Below are 24,533 nucleotides of genomic sequence, written 5' to 3'. Positions count from 1 at the left end.
TGATGGTGCAAGCGGCGACGGTGCCAAAAGGAATGTAAACTTTCCTGCACACCACCTGCTTGGTTGCCACTTCATTATTTGGCAGATGTGAAGTGTGAGCTTCGACCCTTTTCCCGAGAAATTATTTACATTTTTTTCAGTTTTGCCTTGTTACCGAGTAGCACCCTGCTAACTGGCGGTGAGATCCAACCGGGAATGTTTTTTATTTTCCATCCACATGTTTTTTGACCACATGAAAGCCATGGTTGCCTTCCAAGTGTACGCTGATGACACACAGCTGTATATTCACTTTTAATCTGGTTTAATCTAGAGCACGCTCTGTGTCTTCAGCTGTGCCTCCTGAGCTTCAAATGTCAGCCGCGCGGTACTTTGTGCAGCTAAATATATCTAATTAGCATCCAGGATCAAATAATCCCGACATTTTACGTCGGCGGATCTCTTTATAAACATCTCCATCTCACACAATCATTGTTTCTCGTGCCTTCTTTCGTGCTTCAATAACTTTTAGAGGACTCACTAATACATGGCTGCAGTAATTATGCATTTAATGTGCGAGGGGGCGAAAGAATTTCTGCAAATTCGGAACTGTTGTCCCCGTATCTTAACTTCCTCTCGTTCCCATGGTTGACTGAGCTATCAAGTGCGTGGAAAGGGCAGTTCCGCTGCGATAAGAGGAGAAATGTAGCCAGCATTGGCACTGAGGGGTATCTCTTACATACCGGTATGTTCTGCACTGCTGACAGAACTGTATGCATTTGAGTTTTGTCATGCTAAAAGCTCTGGTTTCATATTGTACAGGCCAGCATGTCCAATATGTTACAGTTCACAGGGGAGGAAAAACAAACTGGAAAGGCGCACTTGGGTTCGAGCAGCAGAGATGCATTCCACGCCAACCTGAGCGGCCGCACAGATTTTTCTAGAATACAAACTTACAATGTCAACCAGTTTGGCAAGTTAACAACATTTATGACAAAGAGTACGGCGAGCTTTTCCTGTTCGCGTTCCGTAGCTCATTTTGCAGTCAGAGTCCTCGTTTAACCTTGTAGGCACAAACATATGGCCGCGAAATAACAAGCTTCAGAAAGCCTCTGTGTTTTGTATGTTTTGTCTGGTTATTACACACTTGTCAAAAGAAATGACTGAGAAGTACAAGCTGCAGTGACCTCATTGAAATATCCGGTGAATCTAACTTAATGTTCCTTTCACTTCCTGTAAACATACGGTGTTAAGATTGACCTACTTGGTCGTCTCACAGTGAATCTTTCCTGATTTAATGAGGATATGAAGCACGCTGTACGATATCTCTCCTGTGGGTGTTACTGTGATATGCAGTTTTACTTCAGCCCCCCTACCACATATGGATACAGATACAGGGAGACTTGATCTAAACCCCCGCGAGCCATCTTTTCACGCTCAGCCCATAACCTCATAAATACACGTCGCGGGAAAGCCGCGGCAGACACTTCCCGATAACTCACATGGGTTGTCGAAGGGAGCAGCGAGAACGTCGAGCACGGGTCAACGGGAGGGCTTTTAACCAGAAACAGGCTGTCACAATTCACCTGACTCCTATCTGGGACTGTTTATCAGCAAGCCTCCGCCCCACTCTTCCTCAAAGTACAATGCCATGTTAATCCATCAGGTCACGGTCCGATTGCTGGAGAGTTGGAGCAGAAGCAGAGGTGCACGTTATGAAGTAAATGTAAGCAAAGGCCGGGCGGAAATGCAGATAAGAAATTATGGATTACTTGATTTTGTAAGGAAATGAGGCCTTTCCCAGGGGAGCTGGATGAAAAATGGGAATAAAATGAGTTTCCTCTCTTCTCATCTAATAATTAAACATGTATACACACTGCACCATTTCCAAACCATTTCAATAACTGACGGGCTTGTCAGAAGGCGGATTTGTGTTTTAACTCGATATGGAGAACTGAAAAAAAAAAGAGTTTTAAAGGATTCTGTTCTATAATAACTTAATTTTTATGTTATATTTTCTTCCCTCATATATATATCTTATATATATATGTGTGAGTGTGTGTGTGTGTGTGTGTGTATATATATATATCCTATATATCTTCCCTCAGCCGCAGGGAATCTTCAATCTTTGTAGTTACTGCTAACAGTTAAGACAATTCATATTTCATTATATTTCTTATTCTTCCTCCCTTCTACTATTATCTATTACTGTTATGTTTTTTACTTGAAACTCTGGCACAACAATTTCCTTCGGGACTAATAAAGTTGTTCTCATCTCATCTCATCTCTCTCTCATTTTCTCTTTGTAACATATACAATATTTTGACTGATAGAAAAAACTTCCTCCACTAAAATTTCATTAAACTATAAATAGCATTAATTTAGTCACCCTCAGGATAAATAGTACGTTTTTCAACTTATGTTGTGTTTAGTCACACATCAGTCCCTCAAAATGATTAATGGGAACCAAAAGTATGGTTCAGTATCAAACATAAACATCAAAAAACAAAAAGAACAAGATAAATGACTGAGGCTTAAGCCAGTCATTCATTCATTCAATCATTTATTCATCGTCTATACCGGTTATCCTGAGGGTGCAGGATGCTGCACATGGCCACATATGAACACACACAACCATTCGCCCTCTAATTTACATGTCACATAAAGGCTATATAACCACTCACTCCTTCATTCACTCATCTGGGAAATTTAGGATCTCCAATGAACCTACCTGTTAAACCCGTTTTTGAAGTGCGGGAGGAAACTGGAGACCCCGGAAAGGAAGGAAACCAGGAAACGCAGACGTCGGGAGAACATGCAAACTCGGCATAGAAAGGCCGCTTGAACAGGGGACCCTTCTTGGTGTGAGGTGGAAGCGCTAAAAACTGCGCCGCATTGAAGTCTGTCTGAGACTGAGATCATAATGTTTTACATTTACGTAGCGCCTTAAAGCTCTGACGGACAAGAAGCATACTTGGACAGCTCACAATGCAGGACGTCAAATTGTCATTGAACCCTTAGAACTGAGATACGCACGCATGTATTTAACAGATATGTTGTACGGTTGACGCAGAGTGAGCAGGTGCCTCGGTGTTCAGCGGTTCAGGTGTGTGTGAAGGGGACACAATGGCGATAATGAGTTTAAACGGCGTCAACGCCGTGTTCTCACTCCATATTGGATCAGTCATTATTCTTATTCCTCCTGGCGCTCCAAATCTCAGGACATGGGGAAGTGGGCCAGGGCTGAGTAGTGCGTGCCGGCAGAAAAAAGGAAAACGACAGCTTATGGGACGAGGAACATACAAAGACCGGACCGGATAGATCGGTAAAGATAAACACTCAGCCGAAGATTATCCCTCTTTCCCATGCACGGTGTCATTTGCATACAGATGGCGAGTGCATCGGGGTGTGTTGGAATGACAGTGGTTTTGTTTAGGCCTCAGAGCGCATTGGCGGCGGCGGCGGCGTCACTTGTCTTTTCATCAAAGAACAGGTTTGAGATTCCACTTGTGAATGGACTGCATTCAGAAAGAGGTGGTACTCTATCTGCCACGCAAACATCCAGATGGTCTTTGGGGATCGGAAACATCCCGGATCTAGTTACGACATGAAAGCAACAGGGACACCATATGAGCATACGCCCATTTGTCTGTCCCCTCCACTTGTATTTTGTAGAATCCCTGGTTTTGCATATAGAGACGCATAGATGACCTGGTTAGGGATGTCATTACAGACAACCTACAGAGTGGCATGCTGGGTAATGTTAGGAGGCTGGTACTTTTGAGTCTCTGAGCTAACCTCTGTGGCGAGAACAAAAAAAGGGGTTGGGAGGGTTCATATTCACGGTTACACATTGTTACTTACCTGGACATGTCTCTCGTGCAGAAGCACATCACTTTTAGCACTTAATCGATGCCAAATCGATATGAGCTGGCGATTGATTTACAGATTCAATAACAAGACTTGAAATTTCAGTGCGATGGTGTCAAGGGATTGGCCTACACTAGACGTCTCTTCCCAGAAGACCACAGTATCCAACTCAGAAGTCAGTCTGATAGCAGGCATTTTTTTAACCAAATGAGGAAGATACAAATCTGTTTTGATTTGTGGAAAGAGGCAGGTAGTTGTATCTCCTCTCTTTTGTACTTATCAAGGCATGAGGTTTGGACGGAAATTTTCTTTTTTTTTTTTTTTTAAACACTCTAGTGTAGACAGTCTGTTTTTTTTTTTTGTAAATCGTGCTCCTTTCAAAAAAAGCCACATAACAGAGAAACATGTTTTGATACCGGAGTGGGAGGGAGTGTAAGCCTGACCTGCTGCCATCTTGTTCCCAAGCAACCTGCTTTCAATAGAGACCGAGATGCGTGGTGCAAGCATCTGAAAAAAAAGTAGAGTGAAAGTAATGCAGGAAGAGGCATGATCTGCAGATACAGGTTAGTGATACAGTTGTTTAAATAAGCAAGAGTCAGAAAAGCAGCCACTGATTGAGCAGATTATTGAAAACCATTATTACCACCTGTTTGGGTGCAAAGAGACTCGACATCTTTGCAAAATACAACACCCATCCTTCTTCTTCTTCTTCAATCCAGTGAAACAACAAGGATCAATCTTGGTTTCCTGAACAAACACGGCCTAGTAAGATGACCCCAAGTGTTGATAATTTACATCGCCGTTGGCTTATCTGCACAGAGGAATTCTTCACATTAATATGTCACCCCCACTCCACATCTGGAATTGTCTTATTGGTATATGTTTGTTCAAGAGAGATTGTGTAAATAAATAGGCCGTGTTAAAAAAAAAAAAAGGTATGATAATTATGTAAGCAATGGGGAAGCGGTGGCTAAAAAGCACACTTTCAACATCCAATTCAGGTCATCCCAGGACTTCGAGCAGATGGTAGTTGAATATAATGGAAAGTGTCACTATCTGGAAGAACAACAGAAAGACTGTAGCCATGAAATCATTTTTTGACATTGTTATTAAACGCTATTGAAGGTTAGTGTTTTTTTAGTAATTTAGTCAATCTTTCATTATCAACGCGACTCATCGGGATTGCAGGGGGTGCTGTATGTCAATTTTAATTTAATTTAATTCAATTATTTATTTATGTATTTATTTATTTTCAAAACTGATGAGTTTAAGCCAAAAATACCAGATAACGGACTTGGGAAGTCTCTACATTGAATATTATTGATATCAATTCAATAGTATTACATTTAAATTTGCCATAGCACAACCAATGGTACCCTAGCTCCTCCAAAAGTTTCAAATATACATTTCCCTAAAAAATCTGTCTCTGACATTCCCTAAATTAAGAAATAACAACGTGAAATTATGAGACATTGTCATTTGTGAAGGGAATACATATTAAGAGCTATTTTTGTGACAAACCTGTTGGGTGCAGTCATGGCAACCTGAGGGCTGGATTATGACACAAACCTGCCGGAGAAACAGTGTAAACACTCGTGACAGCGCAGTGAATGACATACATCATCATTTTGGCAAAGACAGTTAAACGAAGAAAGTAGACATTTATGAGGATAAAATTAGGTTTTGGGCATCCAACCCCTTTTATTTCAATTTAATGCAACGGATTCCATCACAGTTAGTGCACATGCAAAGTATCCTATTTAAATATATACTGTATGTTTGTACCCAGTTTCATGTTAAATATTCAGCTGAACAATTTGAACATTTATGTAATAAATTAACCAAAACCAAATCAAACCTTACTAAAAACACTGCCCATGCTGAGTCAACACTAGATAAAGCATAAAATACATGATAAAAATCATAACATTACATGTTTTTTTTTCCACAATTTTTTTTTTTTTTTTTTAAAAACCCAAAGTCAGTGTAAGACATGATAGAGAAACGCATTTAGACAAATGTCATTCCGTCTTAACCTTCAGAAAAAGACACAGTTCAGTTAAAGGTATTATGTGTAGGATTTCCGGTAAATATTAAACAACTTGAATGAGTGCTACACTTTGTCACTATAAAGAACTTCACAAATCTGATCACCTTCTACCCGTTGCTGTTCTGTGAATCCAGCTAACAGTCTCCTGACAAAAAAATGAATAAAAAATGATGCAAAACTGCACTGCCAAATTAAAAAAAGCTGTGTTTTCCAATTTTCCATATTTCATTTAACATTTTTTTTAACATTATTACACCTGTCTTGACAAGAGAATTCTACACATAGCACCTTTAAAAAAATAAAATAAATAAATGACAATTTCTAGATACAATACAGCTCAGTTGATGGTCACTTAAAGAAAAAAACAGAGTAAGAACAGTGCACAACTGCACAACCGTAACCAGAAAAAAAACAAAAGAAAAAAAAAACACCACAGCTTAAGAAGCAACCACAGCATAGCCACGAGGTCGGTCGGGTGGGAGGGGGATAAATAAAAAAATAAAATAAAATAAAAATAAAAAAAACTTGATCCTTATGTATTTAGGAATCTGTCACAATTACTGTCGTGCTGATTGGTCAGCACCCTAGAAGAAAGGAGATGGACTCAAAAGTATCTGTGCCTGAGCAATGGAGGTAGAAATGTCTGATGCTGAGTTAATGGTAATATTCAGCACAGGCAAGAATGGCCCCTACATCCTTTCAAAGCCAGTAAGTCCTTTAATTACCCCCATTTATTTTTTTGAAACAGTAGAATTTGCGTATGGCTTTGCAGTGGCTCAGTCTTGTAACTTCACCACTACTGTAGAAAAGTGCATTGACATTGCACTTCATATTGATAACGATCTTAATTTTTAAAACTAAATGAGCGTAAACAAACACAAGCTTCATTTGAAAAGCTTATTGACAGGAAAAAAAAAAGGACCCTGCAGAGTATATGGGATTTGACAACATCGACATGTAAAATTTGACAGACGGAGGGAAAAAAAAAAAAAAAAAAAAAAAAGACGAGAAAAAAAAGGAGCTGTTAATGCAGTGTCTTAGCTCTCTAAAAAGCAGCACAGTTCTCTGACCATTAAAAAATGACACCCTGCATTGCACCTGCCGGCGTCACTTCCGGTTCCCACGGTGTCTCCAATATGGCTCTCGGAAAATCAGATGTGCTAAATCGACGCTAAATCTTTTTCCACGATACAATTGCGACAGCTTAAACAAAACAACAAAGCCCAAATAAGACAGTGATGAACCAGTTTTGTCAACACGGATCGGCCTTTCGAAGACCTATCGGCGCATGTGGACTGACATGAATACTTTGTGGATCAATATTATTTATGTACAAGATCTGATCTGTTTGTTCAATTTACAGGCACCTGACTGGTAGCCAATGTCTTTCAGATGTTGGTTTTCGCATAAAATGAGGCTGTGACCTTGGTGCGGAGTCTCCCGAGACCCCATGATTTGATTGACTTCCCACGCTGACGTTATCATCTTTCTTTTTCAAAGTTCCACACAGTTCCATTCCAAATGTCTGCACGTTTTAACACTTAATTGTGACAACGGAGATCGGCCTTTCCGGGTGTAAAGTAATAACTGTAACAGGTTGTAACAACAAACCAATGGCATTGGTGTCATACGATGATATTACCTGTAGTAAGACAACATGTGATCAATAAAAGACCATTACCTGGAATGAGTACCTTTACTGTTGATATTCTTCTTGTAATTGGCCGACACTTTCGTACCTGAGAAAACATCAGCTGATTTATTGATGTCTGATTTTTTAACTCCCAAATGTCATAATCCAATATCATCTGGGCTCTTAAAAAGGTCATTTGCAATGAATCATCTTTATATTTGTTTATTTTGTGTTTCTAACTCTTCTGGGTAGTCAATATGACACCACTGCATTTTTTCCCTACGTGAACTGCCAGCATGATATGGCTAATTATTTGGTGACAATCGCATTTATCATCGATGTACCGCTGGACTGCACCAACATTTGTTCAATGCAGCCGAGATGATGAGAAGGAAGGCATGTGCGAGTTTGCATGGGTGCTGGGAAAACACACACTCAGTCACACGCCATTAGAAACACATCAGTGAGCAGTTCCCTATTGAGAAAATTGGATTAAGAAAATAAATAAAACATTTAAAAAAAAACGCTCCATAAACTGTCATTTGAAGAAAACTGGAATATGCTAGAGTGGAAGTCGCAACCAGTTGGTGCAAAAAAGGACATACAAGCGCCCACTTGGGCCCCGCTTAACCCAGAGTCTTCCGCATTCTGTAATCGTGTTTTGCAAAAAAAAAAAGTCCCATGACAGCAGCTCTCTATGTTCAACAGGCACATAAAGTGACAGACTGGCCTTAATAGTCATAATGGCTTTTTTGGCACCTTTTCGGCCCAAAGTCAGAAGCAGATGGCCTCACTATGGCCAGATGAGATTACACTGAAAACTGTACAGATCCCCTCCTCTTTGATTATCAGGATGACGATGACCCGGCCATTAAAACCCGGGCTGCAAAGGTTTTCTACTGCCATTACAACACGCGAGCGATTGATTTATTCTGTCGGAGTAACCTTATTGAACAAGAGCAACGCCGCCAAAGACGCTGCGTCGTCATCGAAGGTCATCGTTCGACTACAGGTCAGAGAGGGTTGGAAAGCCAGAGGAATCGAAGATGCAAAGGAGGCTTGTCGTTGGGGGGTTTAATTATCCATCAAACCAAAATGATATATTGATTGCATAATCAATTATCAACTGCGACACGTGCAAAGGTGCAAACAGTCATCAGAATAAATTATGTAATTATCTTTGATCTGAAATTTCCATAGCACACTAAATCAAATTTATGAGTAAAATACATTTTCTTTTAGTAGAAAATGAGAATTCTCATGCCAATAGCAGGATCCTCAATTGAACAAAATTTCAGTCATATCTCGAATATGTAATATAATACTGTATAAGAATAGTTGCTCTTTCTAAAAGGTGCTATTTTTTTTTCTTTTTTTCTTTTTTTAAATTTTAATACCCAGGCATGGTCTGACATGAATGCATGAGACAGTTACCCGGGTGCGGCGGACAACACATCAGCTTTTCAAAAAAATTCAAGAACTCCAGCAAATTCTGAAATGAAATGATCGCCGGCGGGCAACAGCCGGAGCTTTGTGACGATCCAAAAATGGGAGAGCTTAATGCGGCTCAGAGGGAAATGCTCGTACCCTTTGGGTGCAAGTAAGTTTTGTACTCGATATTTATTGCAACACTGGGGGCGTGGGTACTTCTGGGGGAACGTCGACGACATAATCCAAAGAAAAGGAGTGAAATGAATGACTGAATGATTGAATTGCTGGGAAATGCTGATTGTCACCTGTTCCCCAAAATACTGAAAAGCTCAAAGACTCAAAAACTGAGGCATCTGCTTCTTGTCTTGATATTTGTTGTTTTTTTGTTTTTTTTTACCGCATAAACAAAATCAGCCCAGTTAACCCAACCACTGGTTTCTTCACTTTAAAACTTCGGTTTGCAGTTGGGTCTTTCTGTCGAGCACGTTTTAAAAACCCCTACACTTTCACTACAGTTTTAAAAAAAAAAATCAGAAAACAGGCTTGGCGCCTGTCTTCTATGCCCTATGTAATAAGCAACCATGGTGATCCACTACTTGCACATGTTCGGTGAAACAAGAAGGTCGGGGTGGGTTCCTTTTCACATACGAAAGAGTAAATGAAGTACCAGCCCTTTTTTAATAGAAACAAATACTAATATGTAGCACGAAAAATAACAGGACTTTGTTTTCTATTGTTTGTCAAGTGGCAAGTAATTTTGAAAGAATATAACAAAATGCTGGTCATAATCACATCCATAGATCCTCCCTGAATATGAAAAAGAGATTAGCTATTTGGACCTGAGATTTTGGCAAACTGCTGCTGAGATTCACTTTGTGAGATTAATATGATGGGTTGATGGTAATTTTTTTTTTTTTTAATTTTGTTAAACTACACACTAGATCTCTGTGATGAAGAGTGAGTGTAGACGATTGTCCTGTTGGACGGCTGACAACAGCAACTGTCCCGGCTCATTCAGAAATATCGACGTGATTTTAAGAGATGACCCCCTAACATGCTGGTATAATCTTTATAAATGAATTCGAAGTGAGTGTTAACTCATCCTTGCATGGGGGGGGGGGGGGCTAAATCACTTACACGCTTGGATATCCCACATCTGCTGCTAAAGATGGAAATGCTGCAGATTTTCATCCCCAATTAAACACGAAAAAGGACACTCATTGTATTTCTGATGATTTGACCATTTGAGAATTTCTTTAAAGATCAATAGAGGCGTGACTGAACCCACGGCTGTTTGATACACACCCCAGACCTCAACTGTTACCAGGTCCCGTACTTAAATGTAGCTTTATTTTTGCAACACTGGATTGTGACTGAAAGGAATACTCCACTGACTTTTATATCCTCAAGGTCTTTCGGGATATGGTAGTTTTTGTGAGGTGCAGTAATCTCCCAGCACTCTTCGTGTGGTTCATAGAACAGCAAAGGGAAAGAGAAAATTGCACAATAAATTGCACAATAAAAATAAAGATAACTGGGTGCAATTTGCTAGATGCTGAGAATTGTAGTGTATGATGTCTGTGGAGATTCTCAGTCATCCAGGTCATAGTGAATTCTCGTCGAAAATCTTCTTGTCATGGCAACCGGACTTGAATTTCTTTACTTGAAGATGTTTCACCCGTCAACCAAGAGGCTTCTTCAGCTCTGAAGAACAGTTCAGAACTGAAGTGAAGAAGTTCAAGTCCAGTTGCCACAACAAGAAGTCTTCGATGGTCTGAAAAATTTAACCCCAACACAATGGAAGCCCAAAACAAAACTTATTTACAGAAGTACTTGGCCAAAAGGACAAACATGATTTGATTTTAATGCCACGAAACACATATACTGATGGTTGCGATCTGGCAGGTTTATCAGGCTTTTTAAGATGCCAACAGCTGTGGGAGGACTGAAGTGAGATATCACCATAAGCATTTAAAAAAGAAGGCATTTTCACTGCGAAGATCGTGGTACGTGAATGTTTCGTTGTTTCCGTAAACGAGAGTCAACTTTCTTCCCTCCGTGATGAAAGCGGTGGAGTATTTCTTTACTTGTGAGCGACCAACAAAATCAGTCATTTGTAGCATGTTTTCCAAACAATAAAAATGTGGTGAGGAAATGCCTAGGACTGGCTATGACAATTAGTGATTAGGAAAAAGAGATATGACGATAGCAATTTGTAGTTTAAATGATTACCTGCTGGCAACAGGACAAGGGCACACCCTTCATCAAGTACCAATAAGCAAATAGAGGCGTAAAGGATACAGAGTCATGGGGAGGAGGAGGATGTGACTGGATGCAATGGGGGTGGGGTGGGGGATCGGCGCACTGTGATTACACATTGGTAGAGATCTTGTACTTGGGAGACATGTTGTTGTGGAACCAGATGAAGCTAAATATGACCCCCATGGTTTTGGGTATACGCTCGTTGTAGGCGAACATCATGGCCTCGTGCAGTGGGACTTTGACTACCTCGATGAGCTCGCCCTCCTTCGGTTCGCCTCCGCCGGCACTCACGCGGTTGTCTTCAGACACCTCGGCGTAAAACATGGTTTGTTTGGCGCCCGTCACTCCTACGCCCGACCTAATGGGAGGGAGGGGAGGGAGTGGAGTAATGCATTGCGATGGCAAAGCCCCCAGCCCCAAATAGCTAGTTGTCATAATACCGCGATCGTGAAACCGAATCCATATTTACAGGAGCATCCCCGGACAGTGGACGACTGTCAAAACCTCCCTCATGGGACTCATGAGGGTGAAGGTGATACTTATCTACGAGGTGGAAGGAGCCAACACATAACACTGACACCAGACGACGCCGACAAAGCCTGGGGAGCCGCATGAGTCAAATCAAGAGCTGGGCTTGTGACAGCCGTCAGACATACAGGGCACTGGTGCTGCGGTCTAATGTGGGATTGTTTTCCTCGCTGCTGTGTCTAGACGTAATGAGTCAGAGACAGGACAGGCAGGAAAAGACGAATGGATGGCCTGGTTCTTCTTCGGACTCATATAAGCTGCAGGTTCTGTTCTAAGGTTTTCATCTCTGGGCGCTGGCTATATCGACAGAGGCCATTTGGAAGCTGTCACTCGCTTCACCGGTCAAGGGGGGGGGAATAAATTCTACCGCTCTTTTTTTACCGAGCCGTGAGCACCTCCTCAACAGGTGAGCACCTCCTCAACAGGGTCTCAGTTAATCCTGATCCACGCCAGACGTCCCCAACCCGAACAAAACTACACTGAAAGGGGAAGTGTATTGGAGTTCAATAAAACTTACTTTGAATAAAGGGCAAGTGTCCCCAGTAAAGTATTTTTTGGCCTACAGTGTTTTCCAAACTTAATTCATTTTGTCAGTACACACCAATGAAATATAACAGTCAATCCAGAGTGTTCTTAAAAATTAAAGCGATGTTTCTTCAAAATTTGTTTTTATAGACAGAGTCATCACATGGGGCTTGCAAGTCAGGTGGTGGATTCTCGTGTCCAAAGGGCTGCTGCTAATTTGGGGGTTTTTAAGTTTAGCATACCTACATGACAGTTGGTAGATTTCAGGCATAAAACATCTTTTGTGATGACATCTTTTGAAATATACATCACACAAGCACGGGGAAATAGAGACACGATGTTGCAGATCCACAACTTTTACGAAAAAGGATACAACAAACTAAATTGCGTTTACAAAAATAGTGCACAAAAATAATGTGATCATTCAAAATTTGACATCGTCAGATTTGAAGCTAACCTGTAGGAGGTAATCCTCTTCAGTTTGGAGGCGGGTACATCGTAGCCACACTCCTCCAGCACTTCCTGCCTGGCAATTTCCTCTAAAGAGAGGTCCGGTTTGTCCACCAGCCCAGCGCAGAGCTCGTACGTCACCCCCACTGAGGCCGGTGGCCACTGCGAAGAGCCCTCCTCAACCGCTGCCGCCTGGCCCTCCTGAGGCTCAGGGTCGCCGGCTCCCGCCACCCCTTCCTCGGCCTTCTCAGCGGACCCACAAGGCTGCGTCTTGGCTCTTTCCCTCTCGCACATGTAAACAGCTAGCAACGGGAGGACGAGAGCACCGTGACAACACATAAGAACATTTTGACATTTTGAATTGAGGTAGTACTCGAATCATTTTACAACTTTCACAGTCCTGACTGTGTGCCCTACATCCGATTTAAATTCACAACATTTCTTGTTTTCGAAGATCTGCGTGAGTACTTTCAACCGAACAAGTGTGATTTTTAATTCTGCATTCATCCTCATAGTTATTTCAAATTTCGTCATTATCTCCAATCACTGATGCGCAGCCTCTCACGTCACAAAAAAAAATCACTAAGCAACAATGAAACTAAATAGAAATAGACATGAATAAAAAAAAAAAATGACTAGTTAAAAACGACTCGGCTATCGGGTCAGAATCATCGACCGAACTTTCTCAGTAGCATGCCGCAACTTAATAATTTGACAAATGGACAAGTTGACAAGAGAGGCTGATAAATGCTCCCCCTGTTTCAAAAAATGGAACTCATTCTAAGTTGTAGACGTGCTTGATTTCTTTTTTCGATAAGAGGAAGTTTCTCCCAACAGCAGCAAGAGGAGAAAGGAAAAATATATATCAATGCCCAGACTTCCTTGTATTTAGCAAAGCGTAGTGTGGAACAGTCCCTGGCGACTTCTAACAAAGGAGGCTATGGCTGCTTTTAACAGGGCCTCTGTGTTTCTGCATTGTTACCCAGATCCAGTTGGATAAACAGGAATTGAAAATGTGCAGCTTTTTGGTGAAAGTAGCAAGGGGGATGTTGAAAAAAATAAATAAATTTAAAAAAAGTAATAATAATAATATTAATAATAACAATAAAAATAATTGACGGTTAGCATACAAGAAAAATGAAAATCCAGTTCGAATCGGGACTGAAACCAACCTGGACGGAACTGCTTGACGAGGACGAAACAGTGCGAGGTGGTGTTGAAGATCAGCACTGACACACTGCAGAGCGGAAAAGAAGGATAGTTCAAATTCAGCTTTCTGAGCGGATCCCCTTCACCGCATATTTTGCTATGCTGGGGGTGTCTTTGTGTTGAGACAGTGTTAGTTACCAACCTAAAGGACTTGAAAAGAAAGAAAAGGGTGTTAGTTTATGAGAGACTTGCAAAAGGGCTGTATATGAGGATTTCGAATTTCAAGCCCACCTAAAAAAAGTCATAAAAAATAAAAATGTAATTTATGTAAGGGCATAAATCCAGAGTCAGACCCATCAAATTAGAGACAAAAAATACTTGGATATATAACAATAATGTCAACAAACATTGTATTGGGCATTCTGAGGACATTATTAACCAGTAACTAATTTCCATTACCAGCTCATTTTAGGAAAGGCCACAAAATTAATAAACTTCAATTCAAGTTGTCTCTTTCATTACATTGCATTTTTTAACTTGCGTTTACACAAATCTGTCCAAAGAACCATTTGAATTATATTTTGTTTAACTTTTCATCAATCTCGTGTGAAAATTTTGTGACGTTGGGAAAATATGCACATCGCACAATTTTGCGAAGGAGACATTTCAGCCATTCGAGCACAACGTTTAATAACGATTGGCCATGACCTGCTTTTTATGTTCCTTATTTTGGGTTATCAGAAAGAGGGCCAATGCATGGGACAATTTAACAGTGGCACCAAAGAAACTGCACGCACACACAAAGACGTGTATGAGACTATCGCTGCCACGAGAGACTTTGGGCCAGGGTCTGTGTTGGGAAAGCGGATGTGTCTGAGGACGCAGGAAACCCTGCCCTGTCTTTCTCATGGTGGAAGGGGAGAGAGACAAAGAGAAAGAAAGAGAGAGCTACTTGCAGTAGCACTAGCCTTTAGCGGCAAGGCTGGCCTGTTATTATTTCAATATCTGCAAGATTTCAAAGTCCAATGTACATTTTTAAAGATATTTCAAAGGGCAGGATGCTCATCTTTTTGTGGTGACTTTTTCTATTCAGGCAATATATGGATTGGTTCTCCAGTGAACATGTACATGTGAATTAAGCTGTTGCTTTTTCTTGAAAAAACTCCAATATAAAGATTAAAGGTCTCTGAGTTACATGAAGTTGACCGAAGTTCACATCTTGTGAACTGCTCCCACTTTTTCTCCTTCCTTCTGTCATGTCTACGTATTATTTTTATTCATGAAATATTGATCTTTTGTTGCAATGAGATTGCCTGAGCTGTCTTGACAGAATACATTTTCCATTTTGCTATTTAACATAAAGGTCAGTGATGTACATTCATAAAATCCATGTCAGGACCAGGGACAGTGCTTTTTTCTCCTCTCATTTTTTATCCAGGTAAAACCGTAGGTAGCCCACAATAAAATGTGATAAACCCGACAACGTTGCCAACCTTAAGCATCAGTGAGCCAAGACCATAAATGTAGTTTGGATTTTACTCTAAGGCAAGCTGTTTTTTTTTTTTTTTTTTGTTTAGTTTTCACTCTGATAGGTCTCCAATGGCTTTCTGAAGACAAAATGCTCTAAATGTTTACACCGAGACGCCCAGGACTTTTCATGCACAGTTAAACCTGAGCTCCTCTCGGGGGCCCTGGGGGGTTCCAGCTGGATGTAAGGGTATAGGCAGGTCTGAAGCCATTTGAGGCCATTTCTGTTCTTGTGATACAGCAGAGGAAGTGGCTAAAATGCTTCAAGACAGCGGTCCCCAAACATTTTTGTACCAGGAACCAGTTTTATGCATTAAATTGTTTTCATGGACGGTTTAGAGGTGCAGGTGCTCAAATTATAAAAACTTTGTCAGTTCACAGTATTCAATCTGAATACAATTAAACTTTATATAAGGCAATTACAATAAGGCGGAGGTGAAGGTGGAACATTCGTTTTTCAAAATAAGATCTGGACGGTCAAAAGAAAAAAATGTATTTTGTACTAAAAAAGATTTTCTTTGCAGACCGGTACCAAATGATCCGCGAACCGGGGGACTGGGGTTCGGAGACCACTGCTTTAAGACACACACAACACATGTTGAAGAAACTAGGCAGGAGCCATTCATCTCTAATTCACAAGTGGATTATTTTGAGCCATTTTGTAATCTTCTCAATCTACTCAAACCAACCTCATCATCAGCGTACTTAGACTCAATGGATGACTTTAAATTACTGTGTGAGGATACTTCTCCGTTTTGGTAGTTGTGATTGAGACGGTTGTTACTTTGTTCCCAAAAGAAGACTTTGCAAGGCTCGGGTCTGGATCTCGTGCTCATGGCTAACTATATCCACCAACAAATGGTTGGAAAAACCTCTGGCGAGCTGTCACGTACATGATGGCTGGAAGCGCTGCCAACTTCAGGCGATGCTCGTGAGTACTGCTGCACGGAGGGTGTCTCAGGTAAAGGTCTGCCATTGGACAACTATTGAAGAAGGGATTCTTTCTCTATTCCACTGTTGACACGTTACCATTACTAGATGAAATAACAGCAGCCAACCTAGCTAGCTAGCTCAGAGCAGCAACTCACTTTAAAAAAAGACACTTCTATATAATTTATATTTAAGTTCTTTCAGTGAATTGCCGTAAACATTTGGTGAGTGATATGTTGAACTGGCCATTTTGGACATATCACTACAACAACTCTATAGGAGCACTACGCTTCTATCTTCATCGGGGACAGACTTTTAATATATTTCAACAATATGCCAGAGCAATACAATGCAGTGTAGCTGTTTAACTAAAACATTGTAAGGATATTTAACAGTTCACTGCCCTAGGATCTGGCTTTCGCATTATTTGCACTTGCTCTCTCAGAAATGACGAAAAACAACTGCGGGTATAGATCAGTCCTGCAGAGACAAAAATATTCTGCTCACTTAAACAAAAATGAAAAACAATCTTCGCTCGATTCATTACATGCCAAAGTGGGAATACCACTTCGGCAGGGTTTTCACCTGGGAAGGACCTGGATGTCCCTGTGGGCAATTTCCTCTCGGAAGTACTGGTTGGAGGTTTACTGCTTTTGTCTCAGCGGTACTATTTGTCACATGGACCTCTCATAAGGGTCAGAAGAAGAGGAAAGAGGGCTTAAATGACCTGAGACGCACCTCCAGGCATTAGACCTCCCCAGGCAAAACAGACTCCCGGAACCAGGGTTTTGACATGAAGGTGTGACATTTTTGTTATAAAACGCCCTGTGATACTCGGACATTTACAGCCATGGCTGAGTGGAAGAATGGGGCGCCGGTTCCCAAACGGGGCGCCAGTTCTGTTTTGTTTGACCTCACCCCATGGATTACCATTAGAAAGGTACTTTGTACAGTTGCAGAAACAATAACTGAATAAAAGCAAATCCCCAAAACTGTCGGTTAACCGCTCTTAACAGAAGGCAGAATTTAACACCTTTCAGGCGAAACATATTAATTTGCAGGTTAGGATTTTAATACACGGTTTGAAGTCCCTTTGAAAATAAACACCATACGGGAAATTTATTATCATCTGCTGATTTGAGCGCAGGAATGTCAAAATACACAACAGTCATGATTTACAGCCTGCAGCGCCTGTGTGTGTGTGTGTGTGTGTGTGTGTGTGTGTGTGTGTGTGTGTGTGCGTGCGTGTGTGCGCAGGATGTGTTGGAAGGCAATTCTTTCAACCAATGGCAGGGAAGTGATTTACCTGTCATGGGTTCGCATGAAATCCCAGGATTTCTTTGTGCCGTTCTGTGAAAGAACGAGAGACAAAAATAAACAATAAGAGCTAGTTTAATCAGTTACACTTTGGCAAAGTGAGCTGAAATGCAGTTAGTCTTTTGTAACATTAAATATCACACATATCAAACAACAAAATCTGTGGCAATATTTTTTATACTGACTACCTGTGTTACATTACATCTTGGATTTCGTGTTTTTCTCATTTATACATTCAGTTCACATAATATTTTTTTAAGAGTTTAAAAGCTTTTGAGTAGCCTTTTGCAAACGTTTCCACTGAATTTGAGGTGAAATACTTGTCATAAGACCAGGAGGTACCAAAGCTGTGATATAAATCAATGTTCAACACTGGTGTTCATTTTTTCTATTCTTTTGAATTGCCCCATTAATTGAATGTCTCAATAATTACTTGAATAAAAACAATAGATATGAAGGAATTCCATGTGATGGAAGTTGACAGCCTTAGTTGTAAATAACTGGGGTCACAAGGTCACATCAAGAAGACGTAAGGCTTTGCAAGTATTCGACAATGACGGGAAAGAGCAAATTTCCAAGGGGACTGGCACTAAAGGGAATAAAACAGATGTATTCTGATATACATTCTACTTCTGTGCCTCCAAAATGTGGGCAGTGACGCACACATTTGCGTCCAATTTTGGTTCAGTGCCGTCTCGTGAAATAGAATTAATTAGTCATATCAGATGGAGAAACTGATCACCTCATGTCGTTCCTCTCTCAACACAAAATCAGCAGACCTGATTGCCATCAGTAGCTCTGATGCCTGCAGAGGTTTCTCTGCCAGTGGACCCACCATTTGACCAATATCTTAATGATGACTTATTTTGGTACATTGAGTTATAAACCTGGTAATGATGACTCTGCGAAGCCTGTTCAGGAGAATAAAGTTGCAGTCTCAGACGAACATCCGCATCTGCCAGGCACTTGCTGCGGCTTCATTGGAACAGAGGGTAATAAAAGGGGTAACGTTCTCACTTATCAGAGGGAGAACCGACAGCTTTAAGCAGCTTAGAGAAAATACAGAAAATTGCTTGACATAACTACAGAACCAACATCCTCTTAAGAATCATTGAATTTGTCAACAACCAATACGGCCCATGTGACCTAGTGTTGACAGAAGACTGACTGATCAAGAACTGTTCCAAAATAATGAGATTTCTTTTTAACCTGGTTCCTGCAGATGGGAATATGGATGGATGGATGGATGGATGGATGGATGGATGGATGGATGGATGGATGGATGGATGGATGGATGGATAGATAGATAGATAGATAGATAGATAGATAGATAGATAGATAGATAGATAGATAGATAGATAGATAGATAGATAGATAGATAGATAGATAGATAGATAGATAGATAGATAGATAGATAGATAGATAGATAGATAGATAGATAGACAGACAGACAGACAGACAGACAGACAGACAGACAGACAGACAGACAGACAGACAGACAGACAGACAGACAGACAGACAGACAGACAGACAGACAGACAGACAGACAGACAGACAGACAGACAGACAGACAGACAGACAGACAGACAGATAGATAGATAGATAGATAGATAGATAGATAGATAGATAGATAGATAGATAGATAGATAGATAGATAGATCAAAATTCAACTTTATTCCTGCAAACCAGTGTGAGGTTGTACTTCCCATCATGAATGCGTTGTTGCAAAAAACACACGCGTTCCCTCTGTGATGTCCCGTCACTGCTCACAGATGGCAGGGTTCCCCTCATTACTCAGGCCACTTGCTGAGAGGAAGGAGGGGGTGGTTTGAAAGGCCCGGGAGAGATGGAGAATCATGTCCAGCGTGGATTACAACAGAGAGATTAGCCCGCCGACAGCGGGAGAGGGTGAAGGGAGAACAGGCTACGGAGGACCTTGAAATTAATGTGGTCCCTCTGGCTTTGGGCATCAGACATGACAGGCCCCTGTGTGAATGGCCATTGTAGAGAAGGACGCAAGGACTGGAGCTTTTTAGGTACTTAATGACTAATAAGCATCTCCTTCACCTCAATGGCCTTGTCTGATTCCCGACACGTTCTCTCCGGTGCCTTTCAACATTTCAGTTGCTGCCCTTATTACACACCAGAAATTAACTGATTTGCAGTAAAAGTTATGGCAATTGATATATATATATACACACATTTACATACATATATATTTTTTTAATCAATTTTTCTATCAAAAATAAACACCTGACTGCGCTGATAATTTCAGCTGACATGACTGCAACAGAACGTTATGTTGAGAAATAGCAGCAGTTGCTCTAAATATCCTTGAAGGGTATCCATGTTCTCATCTCATCAATAACACAATACTAAATATTTACCTGTGTGTAAAACTAGGTTCTAATACTCAGGAGGAACGTCCTCACTACATCTAAATCTCCTTTGCGCCTCTGTGGTTTTGTCAGTGCAGTGACGAGAGAAGCGGCAGCCTTTTCACACTGCAGAGAAACACCATCATCCCTTGGGGGACAAGGTGGAGCTGTGTGACAGATGTGCTCCTTGGCCAATTAATTATTAGTCATAATCATTGAGTAGCAGTAACTTTTAACAAATTCTGGTGATTTTTTTGTCGAAGAAAATGGAAAGGTTAATTTTTTGTGTGATTTGTGATCATTAAAACAGAATTGAGATAAAATATACTCTTTTCCTTATTAGTATTTTTTTTTTTGCTACTTTAGGAGGACTACTAATGTTTTTGGAGGGTCTGTGTTGTTTATAGTCACGGTGTTTAAAAGAAATTAGGTGCACTGAGCTAAAATGCTAATGCTTCCTCATTGAGATATATATTTGTACTAAAGGGTTATTGTCTGGTGAACAGCAATTTATGAGAGGAAATTAGTTTTAACAATCCAACTGATATTGTGTTCATTAAACAAATAAGGGGGCTAGTGACAGTGACACACACAAGATGAATAATTCAAATCATCACAGTGTATAAATTGAGGTAATTAGCCGGCCTCGAGTAGCAACTTGTGATTTGACACGAGCGGCTGGCAACAAAGACAAGAGTCGTTTGCCGGAGTCAACAAGGAACAATCACCTGCTTTACAGAGAGGCATGAAGAAGAAGAGACAAAACAGCAATAACACAGAGGAGAGACTCTCAGGCATGACATTACCGACTATTAGTGTCTTTATGTGCGTGAGTATATTTTGGTGAGTGACCAGGACAAGGCTGCAGATGCAGCGCCGGAGATAAAAGGTTTTGGGGGGAAGAGATGCTCCCTTGGTGTGAGAGAAAAGCCTTTGTGGGGAGTCCCTCGACAGCCCATTCGGACCTGCTGAAGAGTTGACGGGGATGAAAGGGCGGGGGGACGGGGCAGAAAGGGAGTCCACCACCATCACCTCTTTTGTTGCCCATCTGCTGTATTAGCCGTTCCACCATTCTCTTGACAAGCTTAACCCCCCTCTCCTGTCACAGGTGGGAATCTCCAATGGCAAAAACTCCTCACAGGGCTCCCCTAAACCATAAGTAGCATGGTAATTGAGCCCCTAAAATGAAGGCCTGACTACAAAGGGACTCCTTGAAATTAAATGTGAACCATTCACTGTGCCTTTAGGTTTTGTCACTTAAAAACATACTGCACTGAAATAATTTAAAAGGTGCTTTTTCACAATGAACTCTCAAATATGGAAAAAAAAATGGCAGGGCCATCATCGGGCTACCCTCTCAACGTCTACAAAACAATCGTGGTGTTAATACAAAAAAATAGGTATAACCATCCTGTTTCAGAGGCTTTTAAACATGAGTGTTATGTAAATATTCTCTTTGTGGACACCTGAACAAAATGACAGAATGCTTTGTGACAGCTATTGTAGTTAAAATTTGAGTTTTTAAGTCAGGCATAATTTTCAATTATGGTAAATATCTCAGAATGCAGTAAGAGGAAGTTAAGTGTCAGAACATGCATTTCTTATAAAAAAAGAAAGTATACATAAAATATAGTGATATATATGTGAATATATATGTATAAAAAGTTATCGCAAAACCTGGGGCAGTGAAAAAAAATCTCAATAAGTACAATAATTATAAGAGGAAAAAAAAGATTGGGTAAAACAACTATAAGGATGGGAAAGATGGGAAGAAATTTGTTGGTAAGTTCTAAGTAAATACAGTTTCTGATTAGAAAGTTTGCTTTAAAAGCCAGCTAAAACTCACACTAAAAAAAAAAAAATCCAACAGTCCACGTAGAGGTGATTTGACCCCACTGACTAAGAGCAGTATTAATACTCAAGCTTTTCATCAAGTATGTTTTTGTATATATGCACTCTCCCCCGTATGTGAGGATCCCTATAATTCCATTAGGCAATAAAATCCTGCAACTGATCATTCCTCTCAGATTATGTTGTCTCCTTCCAGTGACAAAAATGTAACTATTATTACATTACACTTGAATGCTTGAGAAAATTGAAAATTCAACTGTATGAACTGAAAGTCAAACCAATTAGTTTGAACCTAAATTTAACTTTTGCTCCACTTATCGCGGTACAGCTATAGTCTGCAAGGTAAAAAGAATAAAAGAAGGCGGATCATATTATATTCTTTTTCCTCTTTTGAATAAAACATTGCACCAAACCAGACCATTCCTTAATGTTACCAACCCAAGAAGTTAAATATTTGTGTTCACCATAAACTGATGAGTAGTCACTCTACTTCCCGCGCTGTCATTGGCAGCAGCCTGCCAAATCGCTCCCATACATGCTTTCATTTTTCCTGTATAGTTTCAATTGCTTTTTGCTCTTTCACTTGTCTAAGAAAAAAATTTGGGATTAATAAAGTTATATTCTATCATTCTCGATACATGTCAATAAATGATTACTTGGGTGAGGGGGTACACATTCATCATGCAGACTGAGGCCAGCATGACACTGATCAATAAATACTCAATGAAGTCTGGAAGATTCCAAATACCATTTCTGTCAAGTCAGATAGTAATACCTTGCTTGTGTCATGTATTTTGCGTGCCAACTAAGGTTTCTTGCTATAATAAAGAGGGTAATATGGCAGTACGTTGACACAATGTCTTGAAATAATATTTAAGCATGTCAAAGTACAATATAAAAGGCAGGAGGTTTACCGTATAACTGAGCACTTCAATTGACTGTAAACAGATTCTGGAGACCCACAAATGAATCCAAAGTGGGGTGTTTCTGTTACATAAGACCAACAAGTCTCACCAGACCTGCTGTTTGCTGGGAAACCCTTGAGTCTTTGACAGGAAATTATTTAAATAGCGTTATATAAACCTCTTAATTTAAACCACGAGCTAACGGTGATGCACAACGTTAAAGACAACCAGAAAAGGGAGAGCCTCTGCAGCAAGCTAGTTAGCATGCTACCTCAGTGCTGTCTATTAAGCTTTCCGTTTTCACGGCGTTCACAACAGCAGTCGCCGACACGGACGTGCGTGAGGGCACATCGCGCACACACACACACATTTACACGCTGTGGAAAAGTGATGCAAATTGTTGCAGCCGGCGTGTGTGGTTAAGGTCAGCCTAGCCTTGGTGTTGTGCTAGCTGTAAAATGAATGGAGGGGGTTGGGCTAACCCGCAGCATCCAGCACAGCCTCTTGTCAGCCGTCACACACAAACACGTCTCACCTGGTTGTAATGCACCCTAAACGGCTTCAGGTAGTGGGAATCTGTGCACGGAACCACTTCAATGTTGTTTATCTCCTCCATAGTTTAAAAACAGCAGCTGGGTTGAAGACCGGGAATGGGTTTCTGTCACCGAAACACTGTCAGTGAAGGAATCCTACGGAAGCCCGGAGAGGACATGAGAGTCCGTTGTCAGGCTGACATTTGGGCAGAAAGGTAACTCCGGATGGAGAAAAAAGAGAACGCGGTCAATTTTAAGACCGAAGCTCTAAAAATAAATATTTCATATGGAGTACCAAAGATGTATAAATGTAGTAATAAGATCTTAAATCTCCAGGCTGTATCATCATCAACATCATCACACTCAACAGTGATCCGCTATTGTTGTTTCATATTTCCCAACACCTTGAATGATACTGCAAAGCTATAGCGTGCACAGCTATTGCATTTAACGCCTCATTCTTGCCCTTTACAAAGACTAATATATTCATTATTTATTGAATATGTCTGTAGATGAATCTGCACAAGCCAGTGTCTCCCCCGAGCCGGTACCAAGCCCGGGTAAATGCAGAGGTTTGCGTCAGGAACGGCATCCGGCATAAAACTTGTGCCAAAATCAAATATGCGAATCAAACCTAAGAACAAAGATGAAGATGTTGAAGTTCTCTTTGAGAGTGACCAGGATTGATAGGATCAGGAATGAGTCCATCAGAGGGACGGCACGTTAGATGTTTTGGAGAAGGTCAGAGAAGCCAGACTGAGATGATTGGGTCATGTACAGAGGAGGAATAGTGAATATATTTGTTAACGGAAGCTGGAATTGGAGCTGCCAGGCAGAGGTTTCGAGGAAAACCAAGGAGAAGATTTATGGATGTAGTAAGAGAGGATATGAAGGTAGTTGGTGTGAGAGAGGAGGATACCGAGAATAGGGTTAGATGGAGAAGGTTGATTCACGGTGGTGACCCCTGAAGGGAAAGGCCAAAAGGAAAAGAAGAAGTCTGTAGATGAATCATTTTAATGATTGCTATCTACGGCTGGTATATAGACAAAATTTGCTTTATTTAATTCATTTACATTAGTTTATGTGTGTCCGTTTTATTTCCATGTTGTGCCTCTCAAACCTTTCTGATATATTATTTGCACAACCTGCACAAAAAAATTTAAATTTGAAAGGCTTTCTAGTTTGTATCCTGACTGCATTTCATCATCTCTGAACCTA

General features: G+C 40.7%; 1 protein-coding gene across 1 annotated transcript; it reads right to left on the bottom strand.

The window, feature by feature from the left end:
- Positions 1 to 8,889: 8,889 nt before the first annotated feature.
- nudt14 (nudix (nucleoside diphosphate linked moiety X)-type motif 14) lies at positions 8,890 to 23,473 on the bottom strand. Its single transcript, XM_086167106.1, has 5 exons — positions 23,318 to 23,473; positions 17,638 to 17,681; positions 13,898 to 13,962; positions 12,733 to 13,027; positions 8,890 to 11,580 (listed from the first exon to the last, which is right to left on the bottom strand). Exons 1-5 carry the CDS (start codon positions 23,396 to 23,398, stop codon positions 11,331 to 11,333), a joined length of 735 nt encoding a protein of 244 aa, XP_086023232.1. The 5' UTR covers positions 23,399 to 23,473; the 3' UTR covers positions 8,890 to 11,330.
- Between the last annotated feature and the right edge of the window lie 1,060 nt (positions 23,474 to 24,533).

The sequence above is a fragment of the Fistularia commersonii genome, chromosome 20 (genome assembly GCF_037954325.1).
Source record: "Fistularia commersonii isolate RoL2024-O1a breed Wild chromosome 20, RoL_Fcom_v1.0, whole genome shotgun sequence".
Taxonomy (NCBI): Eukaryota; Metazoa; Chordata; class Actinopteri; order Syngnathiformes; family Fistulariidae; genus Fistularia; species Fistularia commersonii.
This window is presented reverse-complemented; position numbering and strand designations above follow the sequence as displayed.

Bases quoted from the DNA above. Each gene is read 5' to 3' on its own strand.
- nudt14 (XM_086167106.1), bottom strand. From the start codon at position 23,398: ATGGAGGAGATAAACAACATTGAAGTGGTTCCGTGCACAGATTCCCAC. The intron at 17,682-23,317 runs GTGAGACGTGTT...GTTCTTTCACAG, and splicing joins TTAGGGTGCATTACAACCAG to AACGGCACAAAGAAATCCTG. The intron at 13,963-17,637 runs GTAAATCACTTC...TCCGCTCTGCAG, and splicing joins TTCATGCGAACCCATGACAG to TGTGTCAGTGCTGATCTTCA.